Raw genomic sequence first — 26,126 nt, 5'->3', positions numbered from 1 at the left:
AGGAGCATTTCTCAAAATAATAAAGGCCATATATGAGAGACCTACAGCCAATATCATACTCAACGGGAAAAAACTAAAAGCTTTTCCACTAAGATCAGGAACAAGACAAGGTTGTCCACTTTCACCACTTCTATTTAATATAGTATTGGAAGTTTTAGCCACAGCGATCAGGCAAGAAAAGGAAATAAAAGGCATCCAAATAGGAAAGGAGGAAACAAAACTGTCACTGTTTGCAGATGACATGATAGTGTACATGGAAAATCCTATAGACTCTACCCAAAAACTCCTCAAACTAATTGATGAGTTTGGCAAAACAGCTGGTTATAAAGTCAATATCCAGAAATCAAAGGCATTTTTGTATACCAACAGTGAATCAGCAGAAGCAGAAATAAAGAGAAAAATCCCATTTGATATAGCAAAAAGAAAAATAAAATATCTGGGAATAAACCTAACCAAGGAGGTAAAAAACCTGTATGCAGAAAACTACACAGCCCTGAAGAACGAAATCAAGGAAGACACAAACAAATGGAAACATATACCTTGTTCATGGATTGGAAGAATTAACATTATCAAAATGTCCATACTACCCAAAGCAATATACAGATTCAATGCAATACCTATTAAAGTACCAATGGCATATTTCACAGACATAGAACAAACACTTCGAAAATTTATATGGAACCATAAACGAGCTCGAATAGCAGCTGCTCTTTTGAGAAAGAAGAACAAAGTAGGGGGGATCACAATACCTGATATCAAACTGTATTACAAGGCCACTGTAATCAAAACAGCCTGGTACTGGCATAAAAACAGGCACATAGACCAATGGAACAGAACAGAGAGCCCAGAAATCAACCCAACCCTCTACAGTCAATTAATATTCGACAAAGGGGGCAGTAACATAAAATGGAGTAAAGATAGCCTCTTCAACAAATGGTGTTGGGAGAACTGGACAGCTACATGCAAAAAAATGAAACTTGAGCACAGACTTACACCATACACCAAAATAAATTCAAGGTGGATAAAAGACTTAAATGTAAGTCATAACACCATTAAAGTCCTAGAGGAGAACATTGGCAAGAAAATCTCAGATATTTCACGCAGCAACTTCTTTACTGATATGTCCCCTAGAGCAAGGAATGTAAAGGAAAGAATAAACAAATGGGATCTCATCAAAATAAAAAGCTTCTGCATGGCTAAAGAAAACAGTATTAAATTAGCAAGACAACCAACTGTATGGGAAAACATATTTGCCAATGATACCTCAGACAAAGGTTTAATCTCTAAAATATACAAAGAACTTACACGACTCCACTCTAAGAAGACACCCAACCCAATTAGAAAATGGGAAAAGGACTTGAACAAACACTTCTCCAAGGAGGACATACAGAACATTCAGAGACACATGAAGAGATGCTCAATATCATTAGCTATCAGAGAGATGCAAATTAAAACCACAATGAGATACCACTTTACACCAGTCAGGATGGCTATCATAAACAAAGCAACAAACAACAAATGTTGGAGGGGTTGTGGGGAAACGGGGTCCTTAGTTCACTGTTGGTGGGAGTGCAGACTGGTACAACCATTATGGAAAACAGTATGGATTTTTCTCAGAAAAATAAAAATCGACCTGCCTTTTGACCCAGCAATTCCACTGCTAGGATTATATCCTAAGAATCCTAAAACATCAATATCAAAGAACCTATGCACCACAATGTTCATAGCAGCACAATTTACAATAGCCAAGAGTTGGAAGCAACCTAGGTGCCCATCAGTAAATGAATGGATCCAAAAATTGTGGTACATATACACAATGGAATTCTATGCTGCAGAGAGAAAGAAGGAGCTACTACCCTTTGCAACAACATGGATGGAACTGGAAAGCATTATGCTGAGTGAAATAGGCCAGGTGCTGAAAGACAAATACCATATGATCTCACCTTTAACAGGAAGCTAAACAACAAAACAAACAAGCAAGCAGAAAAAAAAACAAAGACACTGAAATAGAGAACAAGGGGATAATGACCAGAGGGGAGAAGGAAGGGAAGTTAAGGGGGAAAAAGGGGGAGGGATTTGGAGGAACAAATAGGAAGGACACAGGGAGGAGAACTAAGGGGGGGGGGAGGAAATGGGAGGGAGGTGGGGAGCAAGGGACAGGGGAGGCTGGGATGGGAAAAATAGACAAAAAACTGTACTTGAAAAATAACTAAATAAAATTAAAAAAAAAAAAAAAAGAAAAAAGAAAGTGACAAAAAAAGGCAACCATACAAATGGGAGATATTACTTGCAAACAATAGTTTTGACAAGGTGTTAATATAAAATATATAAAAAATTCATACAACTTAATACTAAATAATCATTCCCATTTAAAAAGTGAGCAGAGGTCCTGAACAGACACCTCTCTCACTAAAACATACAAATGGCCGATACATATATAAAAGTATGTTCAACTTCACTAGCTACTAGAAAAATAAAAATCAAAACTATAATGAAATTTCACCGTTAAGCTGTTAGAATTGCTATTATTAACAAAACAAGAAATATCAAGAATTGGAGAGGTTATATGAAAAGGGAACCCTCATTCAATTCTGGTGGAAATGTAAACTTGTATAGCCATTATAAAAGTCAGTATGCTGATTCCTCAAAAAATTAAAAGTAGAATTATTATATGACACAGTATTCCTTCTCTTGGGTATCTACCTGAGAAACTCAAAAGCATTTGTTCTCAAAGATATATGCACTCCTTTGTTCAGAATTATTCATGGTGGCCAAGACATGGAGACAACAAAAGTGTTCTTCAACAGAAGACAGGATAAAGAAGATGTGGTACATATAAATAATGGGATACTACTCAACCATAAGCAAAGATGAAGTACCGCTATTTGTGAAAGCATAAATAGACATTAAGGATATTATGCTAAGAGAAAAAGTTAGCCAGAAATAACTAAAAACCATATGATTTCACTTATATGAGGGGTAACCCCCAAAATTTGAATTTATTTATAAAAATGTGTTTATCCTTACATATTTAAATGTAAATTACCTTCAAAGTACTCTCTATTTGATGCAATACACCTATCAAGATATTTTTTCCACTGCTCAAAAGAATTTTTCAACATATGAATTTTGATTCCTTTTAGTGTTTCTGCTGTTTTTATTTTCACCTCTTCCACATCAGCAGAATGTTTCCCTTTTAAGACTTTCTTCATAAGGAGAAACAAAAAAAAAAGTTGCTCAGGGTGATGTTCAGTAAATGGGGAGAATGTGGCATGAGAGTCATGCCATTTTTAGTCAAAAACTGCTGAATACTCAGCATTGTGTGGGCATGTGTGCTTTCAAATTGCCCATCATGAAATGGGCAAACACACTGAAAGTCTTAAAAAAATTCACTAAAGCTAAATGCAGCCTGCTACAACAATGCCGACTGATATACTAATACAAATGGGTACTAGAACACTCAACTAGTGAGGAAGCCTGTACTAAAAGGGTCCCACCAGCCAGAAGATAATCTCATTTTTCCCCCTCTTTGTATGTGGGATATAAAACTGAAGTTCATAGATACAGACAACTGTATGGTGGGGAAGACAACTGTGCCATAGGAAAGGAAGGGAAAGGCAGGTGAGGAGTATGGAGGCCAAATAAACAGTGAAAGTAGATGGTTTGACTTTGGTGGTGGTCCCAGAATGCAATGTACAGATTGTGTATCATAGAAATGTACACTTGAAACCTATAATCTTTTGTGTAAATGTACCATAATTTTTTGGTCCACTCATTTACTGATGGGCACTTAGGTTGCTTCCAACACTTGGCTATTATAAATTGTGCTGCTATAAACATTGGGGTGCAGAGGTTCTTTTGATTTGGTGTTTCGGGATTCTTAGGGTATAATCCCAGAAGTGGAGTTGCCAGGTCAATAGAATACTATACAGCAGAAATTAAGAAGGAGCTCCTACCCTTTGCAACAGCATAGATGGATCTCAAGAGCATTATGCTAAGTGAAATAAGCCAGGCAGCAAAAGACAAATACCATATGATCTCACCTATAAGTGGAACCTAATCAACAAAACAAACAAGCAAGGAAAATATAACCAGAGACATTGAAATGAAGAACAAATTGACAGTAACTGGACTGGAGAGGTGAGAGGGATAATAGAGGAAGTAGGGGAAGAGTTGTCAAGCAACATCTTTAAAAGACATATGGACAAAGTCAAAGTGGGGTCAGATTGAGGGTGGGAGGCAGGGAAGTGGGGGGTCAGTGAGCGGTAGGGGGTCAATGGAGAGAACTTACTTGAACACCATTAAAAAATAAAAAAATAAAAAAATAAAAAAATAAGCCCTGGCTGGTGTAGCTCAGTGGATTGAGCTCGGGCCTGCGAACCAGACAATCGAGGTTCGATTCCCAGTCAGGGCACATGCCAGGGTTGCAGGCCAGTTCCCTGCAGGCCAGTTCCCAGCAGGGGATGCACAAAAGGCAACCATACATTGATGTTTCTCTCCCTCTGTCTTTCCCTTCCCCTCTAAAGATAAATAAATAAATTTTAAAAAAATTAAAAAATAAGAAACCTATATGATTTTATTGTCCAATGTTATCAAAAAAACAACAAAAACTCAAAATGGAAGTTTTAAAGGAAGACATGTAGAAAAGAAGAGTTCATTGTGTAGGACTATCATTATTTCTAGGTTATTTTAGTGGAGACAGATTATGTCTTTTTTAAAGAAAAATGAATTATTACTTTGTAATGTTATTTTTCATATAAGTAAAATTCTCTTTGAAATATCTAAATTTTATACTCATAAAATTCACAGAACAATATTTTTTTATTTTTTTAAATTTATCTTTAGAGGGGAAAGGAAGGAGAGAGAAAGAGAAATATCAATGTATGGTTGCCTCTTGTGCATCCCTGCTGGGAAATGGCTTGCAACCTAGGCATGTGCCCTGACTGGGAATCAAACTGACTGGGGATCCTTTGGTTTGCAGGCCTGCACTCAATCCACTGAGCTACACCAGCCAGGTCTAACAAATTTGTTTTTAATAATATTTACAAAATAAGTTTTTATACTATATATTGTATACGCACATATGCAATATATAGTATGTATTTATATATCATGTATATATTATGTGAATAAATACAGGTATATATTATTATATGCATTCATATACCCATATATGTGTATTAATATATGTATATATTCTATTGGAAATGGAGGTATATGTATTTTCAACCCGGCATATATCCACCTCTATATATAACTCTGAATCTGGATACATCCAATCACATCTATCTATCTATCTATCTATCTATCTATCTATCTATCTATCTACATCTATATATATATATGGATTAATCTAAATATACTACTGTGTGTATTTGTATTTATACACATGCACATGATTTATATTGTATATATGTGGAAAATGCTAATATCAATATATTACTACCGTTAGCTGTCAGCTAATTGTATGTTAATTTGCATTCTGTATGTAAATGTTAATTTTTTTTCAGTTACAGTTTACATCATTATTATTTTGTATTAGCTTTAGGTATACAGCATAGTGGTCAGTGATAACACATTTTCAAATACCCTCCTGACACCAGACATTGTTATTACCATTTCATCAACTATATTCCTTGTGCTTTACCTTAGATCCCTGTGACCATTTTGTAACTGCTAATCTGTACTTCCTAATTCCTTCACCTCTTTCACCCAGCCCAGCAATCCCCTCCTTGCTGGCTACCCTCCATTTATTCTCTTTATTTATGAGTCTGTTTCTATTATGTGTGTTTATTTTGTCCTTTATATTCTACATATAAGTTAAATCATATTGTACTTATGTTTTATTCCCTGAATTATTTACTTAACATAATACCCCCTGGGATGATCCCTGATGTCATAAATGATAAGATATCATTATTCTTATGGCTAAGTAATATTTCATTGTATGCATGCACCACCATGTTTTAACCATTTATGTATTGATGCACAAGCACTTAGGTTGCATCTGTATCTTGGCTATTGTAAATAACACTGCAATAAACATAGAGGTGTATACATACTTTCATTTTAGCGTTTTGAGATTTACTGAATATGTACCCAGCAGTGAAATCAGTGGTACACAGGCAGATTCATTTCTAATTTTTTAGGACCCTCCATCCTGTTTTCCATAGTGACTGTGTCAATTTGCATTCCAACAATGTACAAGCATTTTCTTTTCTCCACATCCTCACCAATACCTGGTGTCTGTTCATTTATTGAGGATAATGATTCTAGAAGGATGAGAAGATATATCACTGAGTTTTTTTAATTTCCATCTCTCTGATAATTAGTGACATTGAGCATCTTTTCATATGTTTATTTCACATTTGTACGTTCTCTTTGAAGAAGTGCCTGTTCAGGTCTTCTGTCCTCTGCCCATTTAATTGGATTTTTTGTGAATGTGTGTGTTGAATTACATGAATTCTTTATAATTTTGGATATCACCCCTTATTGAATATATCATGAGTGAATATCTTCTTACATTCAGTGGATTGTATTTTTTTCGTCAATGGTTTCCTTTGCTGTGCCAAAACATTTTAGTTTGATATCATCCTATTTATTCATTTCTCTTTTTTTTGTTTCCCTTGCTAGAGGAGATATATCAGAAAAAATATATTGCTAAAAGAAATGTACAAGGTTTTACTGTGTATGTTCTTTTCTAATAGTTTTATGGTTTTGAAACTTACATTTAAGTCTTCAATCCATTTTGAGTTTATTCTTATATATGTTGTAATAAGATAGTCTAGTTTTTTATATGTATCTTCCCAATTTTCCTAACACCATTTATTGAAGAGACTGTCATTATCCCATTGTGACTCCTTTGTCATATACAAGGTTGGACAAAAGTAGGCTTGCAGTTGTAATAAAAATAAATAATACAATAATAAATAATAATGCAAGAATAAATAATGTTTTATATACCCACAACTGTAAAACTAATTTTTCTTACCCCTGTATTAATTGACCATATAGGCATAAGTTTATCTCTGGGATCTCTATTGTGTTTCATTGATCTATGTGTCTGTTTTGATGCCAGTACCATGCTGTTTTCATTATTATAGCCTTGTAATATAATTTGATATCAGTAGTATGATACCTCCAACTCTGTTCTTCTTTCTCAAGCTTGCTCTAGTTATTTGGAGTATTTTGTGTTTTCATGTAAATGTTTTGATTATTTGTTCTAGTTCTATAAAAAATGCCATTGGTGGATGTTAATACTTCATGAATAGAGTTCATGCCTATTTTTTACCAACTATGGGTCAAGTTTCTAGCACAGTGTCTGGCACATAGTAAGTGATCAATATATATTAATAGAAAAATTTGTTATTCACAAATTTATTAAATCTAGTGGTTTGCAACTCGTGCTGCATTTTGAACTCATCTGAAAAGCTTGTTTATTTACTTTTTCAATATCTATCCTTATGTTCCATTTCAGACAATTAATTCAAAGTAACTGAGAGACAGGCTCAGTCACTGCTACTGGTAAAGCTTTCCAGGCAATTCAGAAGTACAATGCTTGAGAACTAGGAATGAGAACTAGGAATCTACAGTCTGCCTGTATCTGTGTTTAATTTTCACCAAGGGCCATGTTGGCCCTAGTGAAGGAAAGGAAGGCTGCAATCCCTGGGAGATATGATGTCAGATGAACTCCAGGCCACTGTATTCCACCTCTATGACTATGTCTCTTACACAGCCTTCCTAATGTAGACTCTTGTTGAGAGGAGGAAGAAGAGGAGGAAGACAGGGTTCTCCATACACTCTGCAATCTGTGACTTGAGCACTCAGAATCTGCTGTGATCAGGACGATTGTAATAAATTGGATCAGAGACATCTGTGTCCTGTCAATATCTGTTTATTATGGAAGGAGCTGGCCTAAGATCAGACTCACAGCTTCTCCAGAAACTGCCAAACAACTGTAAGGCAGTAATGATTTTCTAACACTGCACAGTTGAGCGGGATGAAACAAATGTGCCTCTGGATGTCCTGTTGGAGACTGCATTAAAATTTGTCTACCTGTGGTTTTCCCTAAAATGACAAGTGGACCTCCTTGCTCCAGAGCAATGCTCCACTCTGAAGTGAGAAGGATCTTTTTATATGTCCATATCTTAGTCCACATGTGATGCTGCAAGACAGGCAATACTGCTGCACTTTACAGATAAAAAACTGGGGTTGGGAACAGGTTAAGTGACTGGCAGACATTTATAAAGCTCATCAATAAGTTCCATACTAGCATTTGAACTCTGGCTGGTAGCTTGTTTTCAAGAATGGTTACTTTTTTTAAACCTGTGTTAGTGAATCAATTTGCTCATGTGGTTGTTATGGGGAAAACCTTTGATTCACACAACTAAGATGTATGTGTGTGTGTATCTAATTTGCTTTTTATTTTTCTTGCTCCAGATGTTTTATTTTTTTATGTTTTAATTGTTGTTTAAGTAGTTTTCTGTCTTTTACTCCCATGACAGCAAACCTCCCTAGCCCTCCCCACCTCCCTCCCATTTCCAGCCCCCCTCCCCCAGTTTTTGCCCATGTGTCCTTCATACTTGTTCCTGTAAACCCTTCCCCTTTCCCCCCAAAATTCCTTCCCCTCTTCCCTCTGGTCACTGTGAGCTGTATAAATAAGATTTTAAACCAATATTTCCCTTACCTAACTCTGATTTTAGTTACAAAACTTCTCTGAACCTCAAGAACCATACTTGCAGGTAAAAGTTAATAATTCTTACCTTATTTATCATTGTGAAGACTAAAAACTTTATATAGGTAAAATGCCTTAAAGAGTTACTGTACAGAGCATTCAGCAAAGGGTAAAATTAGTAAAAATTATTATTAATATTATCCTGCTGGGTTTATAATTGGCCATTCTTTTTTTAGAATAATATTCTTAAACTCCTTCCTCAACAAAGCAATAGCACTTGCTAACATTTAAATTACTAAAATAAAATTTTAGTTTTAAATAAAAATAAATAAAATTTATTTTATTTATTTAAATAAAATAAATAAAAATTAAATAAATAAAATAAATTAAATAAAAATAAAATCTGTGAAACATGGCATGAAACAATAAACAAATATAAAAATGAAAGTACAAATCAAATGTACAATTAATATTCAAAATTATAAATTAAAATGTAAACAAATTAAATAATTTTGCAGATTATGAAAAGAATATTAATAATGCAATAACCAATTAAAACATTCCAGAATGCAAAGATAGCTCAACATTGAAAAAACTTACTAATGTGATTAGTTTTATTTATGAAAAGGAAAATATAGCTTAAATCAATTAATTGGAACTCTAATAGAGTAGTGTATCTATTAAAGTTACATACAAAACTTTTTCTCAAATTGAAAAAGTTTCTGACATTTATTAGATATACAACTATCAGATATTTAATCTTTAAAAATTAAAACAAGTAACTATATAATTATAAATATATAAATATAAAAATAAAAACCAACATTAAAATTTGATTTAAACTACATCTATATAGATATCTAGCATTATATTTTTCAGAGAAATTTTACTCAAGAGATTAGCTAGGGGGTGTCTGCTCTTATTTCTATCACACACTGTAAAGATACACATCCAAGATTTAATCATGAGTATCTCTAGTGGATAGGATTGCATATTTCTGCATTTTCTTTCTTTTACTCAATAGTATTTCACATTAAAAAAATCATCAACATTTATTTTACTGTAAAAATTAAAATTATCAAGGGAAAACCTTTGTAGATTTTATTTATACTTTTTATAAATATATTTTGGTAGCTGTTTATGTAACATATATTAAAATAAATCAAATGCTTTTTAAAATACTTCTCAAAGGCCTCTTATGATAATCAAGGAAGAATAATGTGTGTTGGAGTAACAAGAATCAGCATAATTTGAATATCCATTTTGTGCTGAGAGACATGTTTGTTTCACTGTTAGCCCCTATCTGCATTCTTCCTCTGAAGGAGGAAGTACTTTATCTCAGTGTACAGAGGTGCACTTTCTTCCATTTACCCATGGTGTGCCAACTCTACACAGTGCTTTAGAAATTCCTTCACCCTACTCACCAAGCCTTCTGTTGAGTTGAGCTGGGATGTGAGTACCAGTGAGGTCTGAGGAACTGGAAAAAGCCATTGGAGAAAGCAGGGATGCTAATGGGTCATCACAGTTGTCTGAAGCAACAGGACAGAAAGAGAGCAAATTTTATCAGTGAGAGATAGTGCATAAAGATAAGAAGTATTTAGTTACCCACCATCATTTATTAATCACCTGCTTTAACAAGGCAAGCACTATTTATGTTCATGTGTTGTTTCATCCAGTCCTCTCAACAACCTTAAAAAAGTTACGTTTTCTTAACAGTTAGATAAACTAAAGTTCAGTGATGTTATTTTGTTCAAGGTCACAACACTAGAAAATAGTATGTCCAGAATTCTCATCTGTATTTGTTTAACTCAAAAGCCCAATTACCCATCTATTCCTTGAATAAACTGCTTGAGAAAAGCCTTGAGTTAACAGCTATTGAGATTATTCTGTAAGAAGGAAGATTATTAAAGGGAAAAACATTGTTCAACTACTCTCTAATATTCAGGTCCTAAGGACTCTTGTAATATTTGTATCTAAAGAAACAGAATGATTTAGAATATATCACTCTCAATTGTGTGAAAGTCTTTTAAAAATGAGTCTCCAGTTTTAACAATTAATTTCTATTTTGCAAAGTAATAGAGAATATTTCTCATCTTGTGCAGTATTGAATATGATATTCACTTCAATAGGTACCCTTCTAGTCTTCCCTAAATGAAGTAAATATGCCTTCTAAGGTGTCTTTTATGCTGCCCATATATGGAACATGGTGAGGGCCAAGGGCAGAGGTGTGGACTTAAGAACATAGATATATTCTGCCACATGGACTGTTATCCCCTAACCATCCAATCACATGCAGAGGATGCTGCTTTTCACATAGCATATCTGTCATGTACAAGTCTTATAGTATTTTATTTATTTGTTTGTATTTTCTTATAGATGACATGACCTTTGTGGAACCTTGGGAATATATCTGGTACATAATAGGCTTTTAATAAAGTCATATTAAAAGAATGGAATGGTGGGAGAAGGAAGGAAAGAAGAAAGGAAAGAAAGAAGGAAGGAAGGGAGAGAGGGAGGAAAGAAGGAAGGAAGGAAGGGAGAAAGAGAGGAAGAATGAATTTACATAACAGTACAGGTACTCTTTTCCATTTCTTTTATCTTGTTTACAATTAATCTTACAGGGCATTGCAAGAAACTTTTAGAAAAACATCAGTCAAAAAAATTAGAAATGTGTTATTTGGTTTAAAGGTAAATTTCAGGGTATTAATGGCTCACATAAAGACTTGATGTGACATTTTTTAAAGAAAATAAATAAAATTTTGAGGCTGATTTCCTATCTGTAAAATTCTTTTTTCTTTTAGCTTACATTTTTTGTTTAATTTTTTTTAATTATAGTTTATATTTACAAATTTTTGTATTAGTTTCAGGTGTGCAGTATATTTGTTAGATAATTGTATATTTACAAACTGTTCCCCCTGGTATTTCCAGTTCATTATACATAGTTATTATAATGTTATTGACTATACAGCCTATACTGTACTTTATATCTCCATAACAATTTTGTGACTACCAATCTGGATTTCCCAATCCCTTCACCTTTTCATCCGGTTCCCCACCCCCCTTTTCCACTGGCCCCCATCAGTCTGTTTCTGTTTTGTTAGTTTATTTTGTTCTTTATTTTTTATTGTGGTTCGACTACAGTTGTCTCTATTTTCTACCCCCCCACTCTCCTCACCCCAGCCATCTCAACTTCCCTCCCCTGATCCCAACCCCCTTGGTTTTGTCCATGTGTACATTTAGTTGTTCCTGAAGACCCTTACCCCTTTTCCCTACATTGCCCCCTCCCCTCTGGTTACTGTCAGTTTGTTCTTAATTTCAATGTGTCTTATCTGTAAAATTCTTAAAGAGCAGTATTTCACCTAATTGCATGAAAATTAATAAGAAACATAGAATTATTTTGTTCCTTAAATGTGTTTTAAAAATAAACTAGCAAAGCATATTCTGGGTTTTATTCCCCACCACAAATATCTGAAAAATATTTTGAGGTATTTGACAAACACAGAACAGAACCAGATTCTCAGAAAAGAAAAATAACAAAAATCACAGCAAAACACCTCTGCAGACACAGTCATTCTGAGAATGGGAAATACAGCTATAGATCAGTAATCTCCTGGCATATGATGCAGGTGAAAAAAGATGCATATACAGCTCCCAGGCATGTCTTTGAAAATGCAAGCCTTTTACACTATTTATATATTAGGAAACAATTTAAGCATAGTAAAAATCTTGTATTTTGTTTAGGCCTGTTTTATAATCAGAAAATTGTAGATGATGCAAAAAAGCTAGAATTGATTGAACTGAGCCCCATAAGAAAGTTCTATGCACATGGGCACAGAGGTGCACACAGAAGACACCATGTAGTATCCCGGTCAGTGTGAAGCTGTGTGATAAGCCTTCACCAATCCATATATGTAGTAACAGTTATCTTCTAGTTTCAAATTACACTGCTTCCACCACTTCTCAATAACTCACAACCCTTATGACACTCAGTTCCATAAGCAAAATGAAGATCTTTTGAAGGTGATATATTGTGTTATTATAGCATGTATATATTTCTTAAGCATGCTCGGTGTACAAAACCGCGCTACCATTTTTATTAGGTTCTTATAGCTTTTTATATGTCACTGATGACATTTGGCTTAGTATTATACTCCTTATCCTATTTTCCCCTAAGTAGAACTAGAAGTGACCTAATCGGCTTAGCTTAATTAAGTTTTTATATGAACCTATTTTAAGCTTGACATTGGTTAGGAATTGGGGATAGATTTGAGTAAAATTAAATCTCATAACTCAAGAAGTTCAGAGACTATTGAGAAATATAGAGATATAAAGAAATAAATAAACTGATAACAAAGTTCAGAAGAGTTTCACCAAAGTCACATCCAAACCAGTGAATTAGGCACCTTTGCTATCCAGATGTCCAGATCTTTTCAGTCTCACTTGGCATTATGCAGTCTTCTCATTCACAAGTCACAGCGACAGGTAGAGATAAGCTTCCAAAGCTCACCTGCCTTGGGACCTCAGCAATTTTTCTACTGACCATCTTCTTCTCAAATGTGCTTTCCTTATCTAAGTTTGTGGTATCAATGTTTCCATCTTGGAAATTAGTAAATCCACTAAAACTATCTGTGCTAAGAAAAGGATCCAGGAGATACCTCTGGATGACTTTCTCATGGAGCCTGTGTGTCAGAACAGAAGCTGCTACAGCCTATGTGTAAAATTTGACCCTCTTGTTCCTCCTAACTGATAAGAGCAGAAGATTTTCAAATCAGAAATTAGAAAGACCCCCCTGTTCCCAGGAAACCACACGTAGTTCCCGCTGTCATCTCCAAATCACATAAACACACTTGATGTCACCTAAATTAAGAACAGACCAGTTCTCTAATTAAATCACCCCTAGTCATGGGGAATTTAATAGAGTATCTATATCACCATTCCAAATCCAAAAGTGTACATTATTTTTACACATCTGAAGTTATTTTTTTATTTTTATTTATTTTTAGACAGAGGAGAAAAAGTGGGAGAGAAACACGAATATGTAGCGGCTTCTCATGTGTTCCCTACTGGAGATCTGGCGCACAACTCAGTCATGTGCCTTGACCAGGAATTGAACTGACAAACCATTGGTTTATGGACCAGAGCTCAATCTACTGAGCCACACTAGGCAGGGCACATCTGTCTTATTCTTAAGCAGAGGTGATTGATGTAGCATAAATAAGAACAATAATTAGATTTTTGCTTTTTTTAAATTAATTTTATTTAGTTAATTTTCTTTTTTTATTTTTTATTAATTTTATTTAGTTATTTTACAAGTACAGTTTTTTGTCTATTTTTCCCATCCCAGCCTCCCCTGCCCCTTGCTCCCCACCTCCCTCCCATTTCCTCCCCCCCCCCTTAGTTCTCGTCCCTGTGTCCTTCCTATTTGTTCCTCCAAATCCCTCCCCTTTTTTCCCCTTAACTTCCCTTCCTTCTCCCCTCTGGTCACTATCCCCTTGTTCTCTATTTCAGTGTCTTTGTTTGTCTTTTTTTTCTGCTTGCTTGTTTGTTTTGTTGTTTAGCTTCCTGTTAAAGGTGAGATCATATGGTATTTGTCTTTCAGCACCTGGCCTATTTCACTCAGCATAATGCTTTCCAGTTCCATCCATGTTGTTGCAAAAGGTAGTAGCTCCTTCTTTCTCTCTGCAACATAGAATTCCATTGTGTATATGTACCACAATTTTTGGATCCATTCATTTACTGATGGGCACCTAGGTTGCTTCCAACTCTTGGCTATTGTAAATTGTGCTGCTATGAACATTGTGGTGCATCGGTTCTTTGATATTGATGTTTTAGGATTCTTAGGATATAATCCCAGCAGTGGAATTGCTGGGTCAAAAAGCAGGTCGATTTTTATTTTTCTGAGAAAATTCCATACTGTTTTCCATAATGGTTGTACCAGTCTGCAATACCACCAACAGTGGACTAAGTACACCTTTTCCCCACAACCTCTCCAAAATTTGTTGTTTGTTGCTTTGTTTATGATAGCCATCCTGACTGGTTTAAAGTAGTATCTCATTGTGGTTTTAATTTGCATCTCTCTGATAGCTAACGATATTGAGCATCTCTTCATGTGACTCTGGATGTTCTATATATCCTTCTTGGAAAAGTGTCTGTTCAAGTCCTTTTCCCATTTTTTAATTGGGTTGGTTGTCTTCTTAGAGTGGAGTCATGTAAGTTCTTTGTATATTTTGGAGATTAAAACTTGGTCTGAGGTATCATTGGTAAATATGTTTTCCCATACAATTGGTTGTCTTGCTAATTTAATACTGTTTTCTTTAGCCACACAGAAGCTTTTTATTTTGATGAGATCCCATTTGTTTATTCTTTCCTTTATATTCCTTGCTCTAGGGGACATATCAGTAAAGAAGTTGCTGCGTGAAATATCTGAGATTTTCGTGCTGATGTTCTCCTCTAGGACTTTAAAGGTGTCATGACTTATATTTAAGTCTTTTATCCATCTTTAATTTATTTTAGTAAATGGTGTAAGTTGGTGCTCAAGTTTCATTTTTTTGCACATAGCTGTCAAGTTCTCCCAGCACCATTTGTTGAAGAGGCTATCTTTACACCCTTTTATGTTACTGCCTCCTTTGTCAAATATTAATTGACTGTAGAGAGTTGGGTTGATTTCTGGGCTCTCTGTTCTATTCCATTGGTCTATGTACCTGTTTTTATGTCAGTACCAGGCGGTTTTGATTACAGTGGCCTTGTAATACAGTTTATCAGGTATTGTGATCCCTCCCACTTTGATCTTCTTTTTCAAAAGTGCAGCTGCTATTCTGGGTCATTTATGGTTCCATATAAATTTTTGTAGTGTTTGTTCTGTCTGTGAAATATGCCATTGGTACTTTAATAGGTATTGCATTGAATGTGTATATTGCTTTGGGTAGTATGGAAATTTTGATGATGTTAATTCTTCCAAACCATGAACAAGGTATATGTTTCCATTTGTTTGTGTCTTCCTTGATTTCTTTCTTCAGGGCTGTGTAGTTTTCTGCATACAGGTTTCTTTCCTCCTTAGTTACGTTTATTCCCAGATATTTTATTTTTCTTTTTGCTATATCGAATGGGATTTTTTCCTTGATTTCCGCTTCTGCTGATTCATTGTTAGTATACAAAAATGCCTTTGATATCTGGATATTGACTTTGTAACCAGCTGTTTTGCCAAATTCATTAATTAGTTCGAGCAGTTTTTGGGTAGAGTCTATAGGATTTTCCATGTACACTATCATGTCATCTGCATACAGTGACAGTTTTGCTTCCTCCTTTCCTATTTGGATGCCTTTTATTTCCTTTTCTTGCCTGATCGCTGAGGCTAAAACTTCCACTACAATATTGAATAGAAGTGGTGAAAGTGGACATCCTTCTCTTGTTCCTGATCTTAGTGGAAAAGCTTTTAGTTTTTTCCCATTGAGTATGATATTGGCTGTAGGTCTCCCATATATGGCCTTTATTATTTTGGGAAATGCTCCCTGTATTCCCACTTTGCTGAGTATTTTTATCATAAATGGATGTTGTACCTTATCGAAAGCTTTTTCCACATCTATTGATATGATCATGTGATTTTTGTCTTTGCTTTGTTTATGTGATGTATTACATTTACTGATTTGCGAAAAGTGAACCATCCTTCCATACCTGGGATGAATCCCACTTGGTTTTGGTGTATGATCTTTTTGATATATTGTTGGATGAGATTTGCCAATATTTTGTTGAGGATTTTAGCATCTATGTTCATCAGAGATATTGGCCTGAAGTTTTCTTTCTTTGTTGTGTCTCTATCTGGTTTTGGAATTAGGATGATGCTGGCTTCATAAAAAGAATTTGGGAGTTTTCCATCCTTCTGGATTTTTTGAAATAGTCTGCGGAGAATAGGGGTTAGCTCTTCCTTAAATGTTTTGTAGAATTCTCCTGTGAAACCTGGTCCCAGGCTTTTGTGTAATGGGAATTTTTTGATTACTGCTTCAATTTCCTTTGCTGTTATTGGTGTATTTAGATTTTCTGCTTCTTTTTCACTGAGTTTTGGAAGATTGTATTTTTCTAAAAATGTGTCCATTTCCCCTAGGTTTTCAAATTGCTTGGCATACAGTTCTTCATAGTAATTTCTTACAATCCCTTCTATTTCTGTGGTATCAGTTGTAATCTCTCCTCTTTCATTTCTGATTGTGTTTATTTGTGTCCTCTCTCTTCTTTTCTTGATGAGCCTACTTAAAGGCTTGTCTATTCTGTTTATCTTCTCAAAGAACAAACTCCTGGATGCATTGATCCTTAGAATTGTGCTTTTAGTCTCTATATCATTAAGTTCTGCTCTAATCTTGGTTATTTCCTTCCTTCTGCTTTCTCTGGGCTGTCTTTGTTGTTGTTCCTCGAGTTCTTGCAGGCGTAGGGTTAGGTTGTTTGTTTGAAATGTTTCTATCTTCTTTAGGTAGTCCTGTATTGCTATAAACTTCCCTCTCAGGACTGCCTTGGCTGTGTCCCATAAGTTTTGGTTTGTTGTGAGATCATTTTCATTTGTTTCCAGAAATGTTTTGATTTCTTCCCTAATTTCATTTTTGATCCTTTCATTGTTTAATAGCATACCATTCAGTCTCCATGATTTTGGGTGCTTTGGGTTTTTTTCTTTGGGGTTGGTTTCCAATTTCAGTCCCTTGTGGTCAGAGCAGATGCTTGGTATGATTTCAATTTTCTTGAATTTGTTGAGGATTGTTTTGTGTCCTATCATGTGGTCCATCTTTGAAAATGTTCCATGTACATTTGAAAAGAATGTGTATTTAGATTCTTTGGGATGAAGGGCTCTATGTATATCAGTTAAGTCCATTTCATCTAGGGTGTTGTTTAATGCCACAATATCTTAGTTGATAATTTGTTTGGAAGATCTGTCCATTTTTGATAGTGGGGTGTTCAAATCCCCTTCTATAATTGTGTTGCTGTCAATATCTTTCTTGAAGTCCTCTAAGATTTTCTTGATATATTTGGGTGCCCCTATGTTTGGTGCATATGTGTTTACAATGTTAATGTCTTCTTAGTGGATTCTTCCCTTGAGTATAATGAAGTGACCTTCTGGGTCTCTCTTTATGGCCCTTTTTTTGAAGTCTATTTTGTCCGATATGAGAATTGCTACCCCAGCTCTTTTTTCTTGTCTGTTTGCTTGGTAAACTTGTTTCCAGCCTTTCACTTTTAGTCTCTGATCGTCCTTTGTCCTGGGTTGGGTCTCCTGTAGGCAGCATATGTGTGGGTCATGCTTTCTTATCCATTGAGCTATTCTGCGTCTTTTGATTGGAGCATTTAATCCATTTACATTTAAGGTTATTATTGATAGGTACTTATTCATTGCCATTTTTGTACCTATGTTGCTCTCTGTCTCCCTCTTATCCTTCCTTTCCTTAAAGCCGTCCTTTTAGTATTTCTTGTAGAGCTGGTTTGGTGGAGGCGTATTCTTTTAGTCTTCTTTTCTCTTGGAAGTCCCTTATTTGGCCATCTATCTTGATTGAGAACCTTGCTGGGTAAAGTAGCCTTGGTTGTAGGCCTCTGGTTCTCATTACTTGGAATATTTCTTGCCATTCTCTTCTTGCTTGGAGTGTTTCCATTGAGAAGTTAGTAGCTAACCTTATTGGGGCTCCCTTGTATGTTATTTCTTTTTTCTCCCTTGCTGCCTTTGAGATTCTCTCTCTTTGTCTTGGAATTTTGCCATTTTGATGATGATGTGTCTTGAAGTGGGCCTCCTTGGGTTCCTCTTGATTGGGACTCTCTGTGATTCCTGGATTTGTGAGACTTTTTCTCTTATCAAATTAGGGAAATTTTCTCTCATTACTCGTTCAAAGACGTTTTCTATCCCTTGTTCTTCTTCTTCTCCTTCTAGTATTCCTATTACATTATTATTACATTTCATATTGTCTTGCATTTCTCTTAATCCCTCTTCATTCTTTCTGAGCCTCTTTTCATTTTCTTGCTCTTTCTGTGAGATGCTTTCTACCTTGTCCTCCAACTCACTAATCCTATCCTCCGCTTCATCTATCCTACTTTGGAAACTTTCTACTGTGTTATTCAATTCGGAAATTGTATTCTTCATTTCCTCTTGTCTCTTACTGATAGTTTCCATTTCCTTTTTGATGTTGATGTAGTTTGCAGAGAGATCATTGTAGTTCCCCTGTAGTTTCTGGTAGTTCACTGTGAGCTCTCTGAACTTCGTAATAACCAGTGCTTTGAATTCACTACCTGATAGTTGATTAGCGTCTATTCATCTAACATTCTTTCTGAAGTTTCTGCTTTTTCTTTCATTTGGGGATTGTTTCTTTGTCTTCCCATTGTTTGAGAGTCTTCTTGTTAGTCTCTGCTTCTAAAATTGATCTGTTCTAAAACCCTGGTTTTATGGTGTGAACTTCTGTGGTATGATCCTTGTGAAGTTCAGTGGTGCAGACTCCTTGAAGTTTCTTCATGTTCTTCGTCTCCACCTACTCTCACGCTGGTCCTGGCGCTGGTCCCTGCACTGGTCGCCTACCACTGCTGAATGTCCCAGCTCTAGCAGCTGCCTCCTCAAGCGCCCAGGCCCGTTACTAGGGCAGCGGCACAGGTGCTGGGAATGTCCAGGCTCCTGTAGCTGGCTCCTCTGCCACCCAGGGCCGTCACAGGGGTTTGGAGTGTCCTGGCTTCCGTACCTGACTCCCCGGTGTCCAGTCCCATGGCTATGGCAGTGGCACAGGGGCCGAGAATGTCCCAGCTCCCGTAGCTGGCTCCCTGGTGTCCAGGCCCATCTCTATGGCAGCGTCACTGGGGCCTCCGGTGTCCCTGCTCTTTCAACTGACTCTTCTATTGCCCAGGCCGGTAGCTATGCCATCAGCACAGGGGCCGAGAATCTCTCAGCTCCCGTTCCTGACTCCTCTGTTGCCCAGGACCGTCACAGGGGCTTGGAGTGTCCGGCTCCTGTACCTGACTCCCCGGCTCCCAGGCCTATTCCTATGGCGGCGGCACAGGGGCCACGTGTGTCCCCTTGTTTGTTTTTAATTAATTATTTGGGACAATGTGAACTAGTGGAAGTCTCAGGAGCATTGGAACTAGGAGATTCACATGCTACACTGATTTTTTTCTCTTGCTTTGGTGACTCCAGGTAATCTCTTCAAAATCACTAAGCTTTATTTCCATTGTTATCTGTCAGAGAAAGTCATCTCTGCCATGTGCACTGTAGATTGATTTTGAAGATGAAATGAGAACCGATTATAAAATATTAACTTTAAGGGATAAAGCACAAAACGAGAACAGGAAGCAGTATATTAATTGTCTGTAATATCTGATGCAATTGAAAGCAGCCATTTCAACAAATTTATTTCTGGGATTTTGTTTCTACGTCACAAATCCTACCCAATAATTGGTGTCACCAATAGTACTTTCATACTGAATATGCTGTGCACACAGTGCAGTATATAGATCTTGTCTCAGAAATATACACCTGAAACCTACAGGATCCTATTAACCAATGTCACACCAATAAATATAATTAAAAATAAAGGAAAGAATAAAAAACAAAAAGAAAAAAAAACATTGTTTTCATAGTAATACATGTTTATTTAAATCAAGCATGTTATTTGATATTTTCAATTTGAATCAGTGGGAATAATCTGTTCTACAATATATATTCATAGTGAAATCTTAAAAGTCTTCTTCCCCCTTAATTGAAAAAATAAAGGCACAAAAAAGAATTCTGAGTAAATATGATATTTACACAACTTCTCAGACATTATTATTAACTCTTTAAAGATGATAATACTTTAACATATTGTTGGCAACATATATTTTTACTTATTATTGTTAAAATAATAATGAAGCTAACTATGGTTCTGAAGTTAAATCACAAGCATAATCATCACCACAATAAATTGTCTGTATATTGGTATTTGGAGCTTAAAAGACTAACTTGTATTTATATGTGAGATAAAATTACTCTTAGCATTGCATACTTAACGGCCTACTTTTTTAAAAAGACATAAAGCATGCATTTTGTGAAGTGCCTACAATGGTGCTCAGAGCTCATTCTTTTAGCTTCATCTATTTTTTTTCTTCTTAAAATTGTGTTTAGCAAACCACAAATTAAATAATTCTAATATGATCTTGAATTCTGACCCTGTCCCTATTTTCTACCATGAAACCCTAAAAGATAAATTACATTCTAATGAAAAAAACAAGAAATATGGTTCTCTGAGTCATGAAAAGGTTAAACCCCTTTGTGCTGACTCCATCTCCAGCTGAATGCAATGCTAGCCTTTTGATCACCTGGTTGTGCTCTTTGTCTGAGGGAAGATGGAATTAAAGTCACAGACATAGACCCTGAACTCAAGAAGCCTAGCATGTCCTCTGGGTTGTACATAACCTATATATTTTTATAAAAGCACCATATATTTATGAATAATTATTCATAAAAATCATTTGGCTTGGGATCAAGGAGTCATGGCTCTTTGTCTCTTCACTAAGAGCACATTCTCATTTTACCTTTCAGCATTTCAGAGTCCTCAGCTATAATTGACAGGAGTATTGTTCATTTGTTCAATCAACAGACTTTAACTGAGCACATTCTAGGTGTCAGAACTTTTGTCAGGCTTTAAAATTAATAAAAGCAATTGTGACACATTCCTGTCACATGGTGGGGATAAAGGAGCAAAGCTGAACCCAGAAGCAGGCTGGTCCTGTCTAGGAATTAACAAAGTGCTTGGATTATTTACAGGTCTTTCAAACATTTCTATTTAAAATTTTAGGAAAGATGTGATATGGTGGAACTGACCTTCTCTTCTAAGTGGCTTGCTAGGACAAGACCATAATTGAACTTGATAAGCAAGCACAGTGACAGGCAGTGAGCAACATTTTTTCCAGGTTGTCAGCAGGCACTGTGATTGGCCAACAGGAGATTAGTATCTCTGCTGTATGGATGAGGAACCCACAAGTCACTTTTTCCATTTCATACTCTAGTCAGTGTCTAACCTGGGCTTTGAACCAAGGTCCTTCTAACAATTTGTATATTGTTTCTCTAAAAATATGCTTCAAATACCCAAAAGGGTTGCAGAAATGCATCGTAGATAGTCAACAACCAGTCTCCTATTTAACCCTTTTTATGAGTTTAGTTCTTTTTTTTCTTAAATTTTCTTTCTTTAAATATATTATTAATTATGCCATTACAGTTGTTCTATTCCCCCTTCATTCTCCTCCACCCTGCACACCCCCTCCCCACCATTCCGCCCCTTTAGTCGTGACCACGTGTCTCAAGTTATTTAGATTCTATATTTCCCATACTATTCCTGCCCTCCCCCTATCTATTTTCTACCTACCATCTATGCTACTTATTTTCTGTACCTTCTACCCCCTTCTCCTTCTCCCATTCCCCTGTTCTAACCCTCCATGTGATCTTCATTTCTATGGTTCTGCTCCTGATCTAGCTGTCCTCTTGGTTTGCTTTTGTTTTAGGTGTGGTTCTTAGTAACTGTGAGTTTGCTGTCCTTTCACTGTTCATCTTTTTTATCTTCTTTTTCGTAGGTAAGTCCCTTTAACATTTCATATAATAAGAGCTTGGTGATGATGAACTCCTTGAATTTGATCTTATATGAGAAGCACTTTATCTGCCCTTCCATTCTAAAAGAAAGCTTTGCTGGATAGATCAATCTTGGATGTAGGTCTTTGGTTTTCATGACTTGGAATACTTCTTTCCAGCCCCTTCTTGCCTGTAAGGTCTCTTTGGAGAAATCCGCTGACAGTCTGATGGGAACTCCTTTATAAATGACTATCCCCTTATCTCTTGCTGCTTCTAGGATTCTCTCCTTCATTTTAATCTTGGCTAATGTAATGATGATGTGCCTTGGTGTGTTCCTTCTTGGGCCCAACTTCTTTGGGATTCTCTGAGCTTCTTGGATTTCCTTGAAGTCTATTTCCTTTGCCAGATTGGGGAAATTCTCCTTTATTATTTGTTCAAATAAGTTTTCCACTGGTGGCTGTTCCTCTTCCCCTTCTGGTACCCCTATAATTTGGATGTTGGAACATTTAAAGATGTCTTAAAGGTTCCTAAGCCTCATTTTTTTTTGAATTCTTGTTTCTTCATTCTTTTCTGTTTGGTCATTTTCTTCCTCCTTCTAGTCCACTCCTTTGATTGAGTCCCATTTTTCTTTCCATTACTATTGGTTTCCTGTGTATTTCCCCTCATTTCAATAAGTTTAGCTTCCATATGTTCCTCTAATTTGTGACTAAAATCAGCCAGTTTTGTGAGCATCCTGATCACCAGTGTTTTGAACTGTGCATCTGAAAGTTTGGCTATTTCTTCATTGCTTAAATTTATTGGCTCTGGGGCTCTGAGTTGTTCTTGAGCCATGTTTTGATCTGTTCGTGCCTGTTACGTATGAGGAGAGGCACCTTAGGTGTTCACCATGGCTGGGCCATTCAGGTGGCTTGTTTGTGACGCTGTATGTGGGCGTGGGGTCAGAGAGGGACAATGGCAGTTTTCTCTGCAGCTTTGTGCTGCTGGGGCCTGCGCAGTCCTTCTCACCACTGCTAGCTCCTTCACCAGTTTATCTGCCCATGAATGTGTGACCACGGTCTGCACTCAGTGGGTCTACCTGCTTCTCCACACCTGGGATCCGCCCATGGCTCCTGGCATGCCCAGGTCAGTCCAGTGGATCTTTCCTGCCTGACCCAGCTCTGCTGCTGGCTCTGCTCCTCTTTCCGGTTTGGCTGAAGGGTTCATTATTGTCAGACTTCTGTGTAGTTTAGTTTTCTGTGCTTTGGCTGCATTTTTGTTGCTAAAACTTTGCTGTTTTTAAACTTGGTTGTGTGAGAAGGTGAAGTGCTTCCACCTATGCCTCGGCGGAAGTCGCATCATCTTTCTTAGATTTTCAAGAACATCTGTACAAGATGTCCCACCCAACTCAGTGGCTCTGAAATTGCTTTTATACAGATTATTTCTTTTTCCCCTATCCTGCCTCAGGTGATTTTTAAAAAAAAAATTCCCATGCTAGAAATACTGCATTCAAGTTAACTGGTTTCATTTATTTATTTATTTATTTAAATTAAATCTAATTTATCAATGACCATCCAATTTAATAAATGCTTCTTAAACTTCCCATGTGTGTGCCACACTATACTAATTATTTAGGGAATATACATCATCTTGTTGATTAATACATTTTTACCATTATATATAGTATCTGACACTATGTGTATGTTTAATAAACTTTTGTTTTGAGTTAAAAGACGAAGGATACAAGTCCTATCATTTTGTTGTTTAGAACAATCCCTTAGATTTACACTTTTTTTCCCTCTCTTACCCACTCGCTAGTTAATCTTAATTCAAGCTTTTCAAATATCACACTATGTATTCAGTTTACCACTGAGCTCTACTCTCATTAAACTAGCCTTTGTAAAAGGTGACTTTCAATATGTTTATTTCACTAAGACTTGCTGGGGATGACAGCCTTAAATTTGGCTTATGATGATAAATGAACAAAGAATGACTTAAAAGCATATAACACACTCAAGCTGAACATAAGGCCAGGGTGTCATTGATAGGATGGCAGACCAGTCATTCAGAAAATGAGGTCCAAGAAGCTATGGTCAAAAAAAGTAAGGGACCTGTTATTAGGATCAACTTCAATCAGAGGTTAGGGACATGCCCCACAAAAACATCACTCTATCTAAACACAAAACTGCTAAACATTTAACCTTTAAGATTATGAATGTTCCTTCATAACTTAATTGTAGTAGCTAGAACACATTAAATTTTTCATGGTAGAAAATGTACGAATCAATAAATGAAAATACTTTGAAATTTCTAGAATATGCAAAGCAGATATTGAAGGCTAAGTTAATTTGGAGGGTTTTAAAAGAGAATGATAAGAAAAAAGTAGGTAAGTTTCTTTTTCCAAAAAATTGGAAATTTTTGGAAAAGTAGGTAAGTTTCTTTTTCCAAAAAAAATTGAAAATTCCATTTTTTTGGAAAAAGAAACTTACCTACTTGAAAAGGTTTCCTGAATTTAACATTTCTTATATATACCCTCGTGCCACCCTTCCCGCACTCACCCATCAACACTATCACAGAGCACAGTGCTAAATCAGTTTTAAATTTACTCGGTTTTTACACAAAGTTAAAAAAATGAAAGAATGGGATATGAATGAAATACATATAGGAAAATCTTTTAAAATTAAAAAATGGAGTCATTTTATTTTAATTAGTATACTGTTTTAAATAATTATAAATGGAATAATAAAATGAAGAAAAAGGGACAAATGGACAATTGTAAAAATAGTGCTTTTGTCTGTTCAGTGCTTGTAAGAGTTGAGAATTTCCTTGTAATGCTGTGGCTTCCACAGTAGTTTTTTTTATTGTTATTTATTTATTTTACTACAGTGGAGCTAAACTTCCAATAGCTAATCATGATCCTGCATTGGGTAGTACTCAATTACTCAGAAAATCCTGGCTACTCACAAGACCATGATCTTAAAGTATATCAATCCAATATAACCCTCTTCATTTTTAATGGGTCTAGGCTTAAGGTTTCTAATGGGAAAAATAAAATTTCTGTGTGTCATTAATATGCTCATTGGAATTTAAGGAAAATGCCTGATTTAAAAGATAGCGATGAGAGAGGTGCCTGCCTACACCAGCCACTGCAGCAAAGATGGCACCCCCTGACCTACAGGGTGGGAATGTCTCATTAAGAGGAAGGAGGAGATACTCCCCCAACAGAGACCAGCAGGGCTCAGGGAGTTAGAAGTCCCCAGAAAGATTCAACTCAGTGTGGGAGCTGAACTACCCTGAAGAGACTTTAAGAGTCCTTAGCACCTATGAGAGCAAAGAGCGAGAAGCTGGTGTGTGAGTTACCCCTAATTGGTGCACCTCAAGGACACAACAGCTGGAAGACTGAAGGCATAGGCCTGGTGCAGAAGGGCACTGAGAACCTGGCAGCAAACTGAGGAACTGGGGTGGAGACTAGGCAACTGTGAAGAGTGCAGTCCAGACCTGGCCCCCATCCTCCCAAAACCATAGGAATGGAGAAAAGCAAAACCCAACCCCTCAGCCTGCATCAGCCAAAAAGACCAGCAGAACTTGCCTGGCTGTTTTAGAGCCAGCAGGAGGCTCTATTTTTCTTTCTTTCCTTCTCCCCCTGCCCCTGCACCAAGGGAGACACTAAGACCTAAAGCTGTGAAAGGATCAGGGACAGAGGGATCTAAAGAGGGAACACCCTGACAACTGAGAAATTGAGACACATTTCACTTTGCTATTCCAGAGAACTCGCAAATCATTATTTGTGTTACTTATTTCATTACTTTTACTTCTTTTATTTTATTAGTATTTTTTCTGTTTTGTTTTTTTTTTTTAAGGAGACCATTCTGTGTGGCCTGGGCCCATCTCCCACTCAGAGATGCACAGGACCCACGACCACAGATAGGTTCT

General features: G+C 36.3%; 1 protein-coding gene across 2 annotated transcripts in view; it reads right to left on the bottom strand.

Annotated features, from left to right (window-relative positions):
- CNTNAP5 (contactin associated protein family member 5) overlaps positions 1-26,126 on the bottom strand; it is a 1,122,001-nt gene that overhangs the window by 854,993 nt on the left and 240,882 nt on the right. For both annotated transcript variants that reach the window (XM_053670714.1, XM_053670716.1), the window contains exon 2: positions 10,099-10,203. In XM_053670714.1, the coding sequence (XP_053526689.1) occupies positions 10,099-10,203 (105 nt within the window). The remainder of the gene's footprint in view (positions 1-10,098; positions 10,204-26,126) is intronic.

This window comes from Artibeus jamaicensis, unplaced genomic scaffold, assembly GCF_021234435.1.
Source record: "Artibeus jamaicensis isolate MK-2021 breed Jamaican fruit bat unplaced genomic scaffold, CSHL_Jam_final contig_61, whole genome shotgun sequence".
Taxonomy (NCBI): domain Eukaryota; kingdom Metazoa; phylum Chordata; class Mammalia; order Chiroptera; family Phyllostomidae; genus Artibeus; species Artibeus jamaicensis.
Note: the sequence above shows the minus strand (reverse complement) of the source record. Positions and strands in the feature narration are given on the sequence as shown.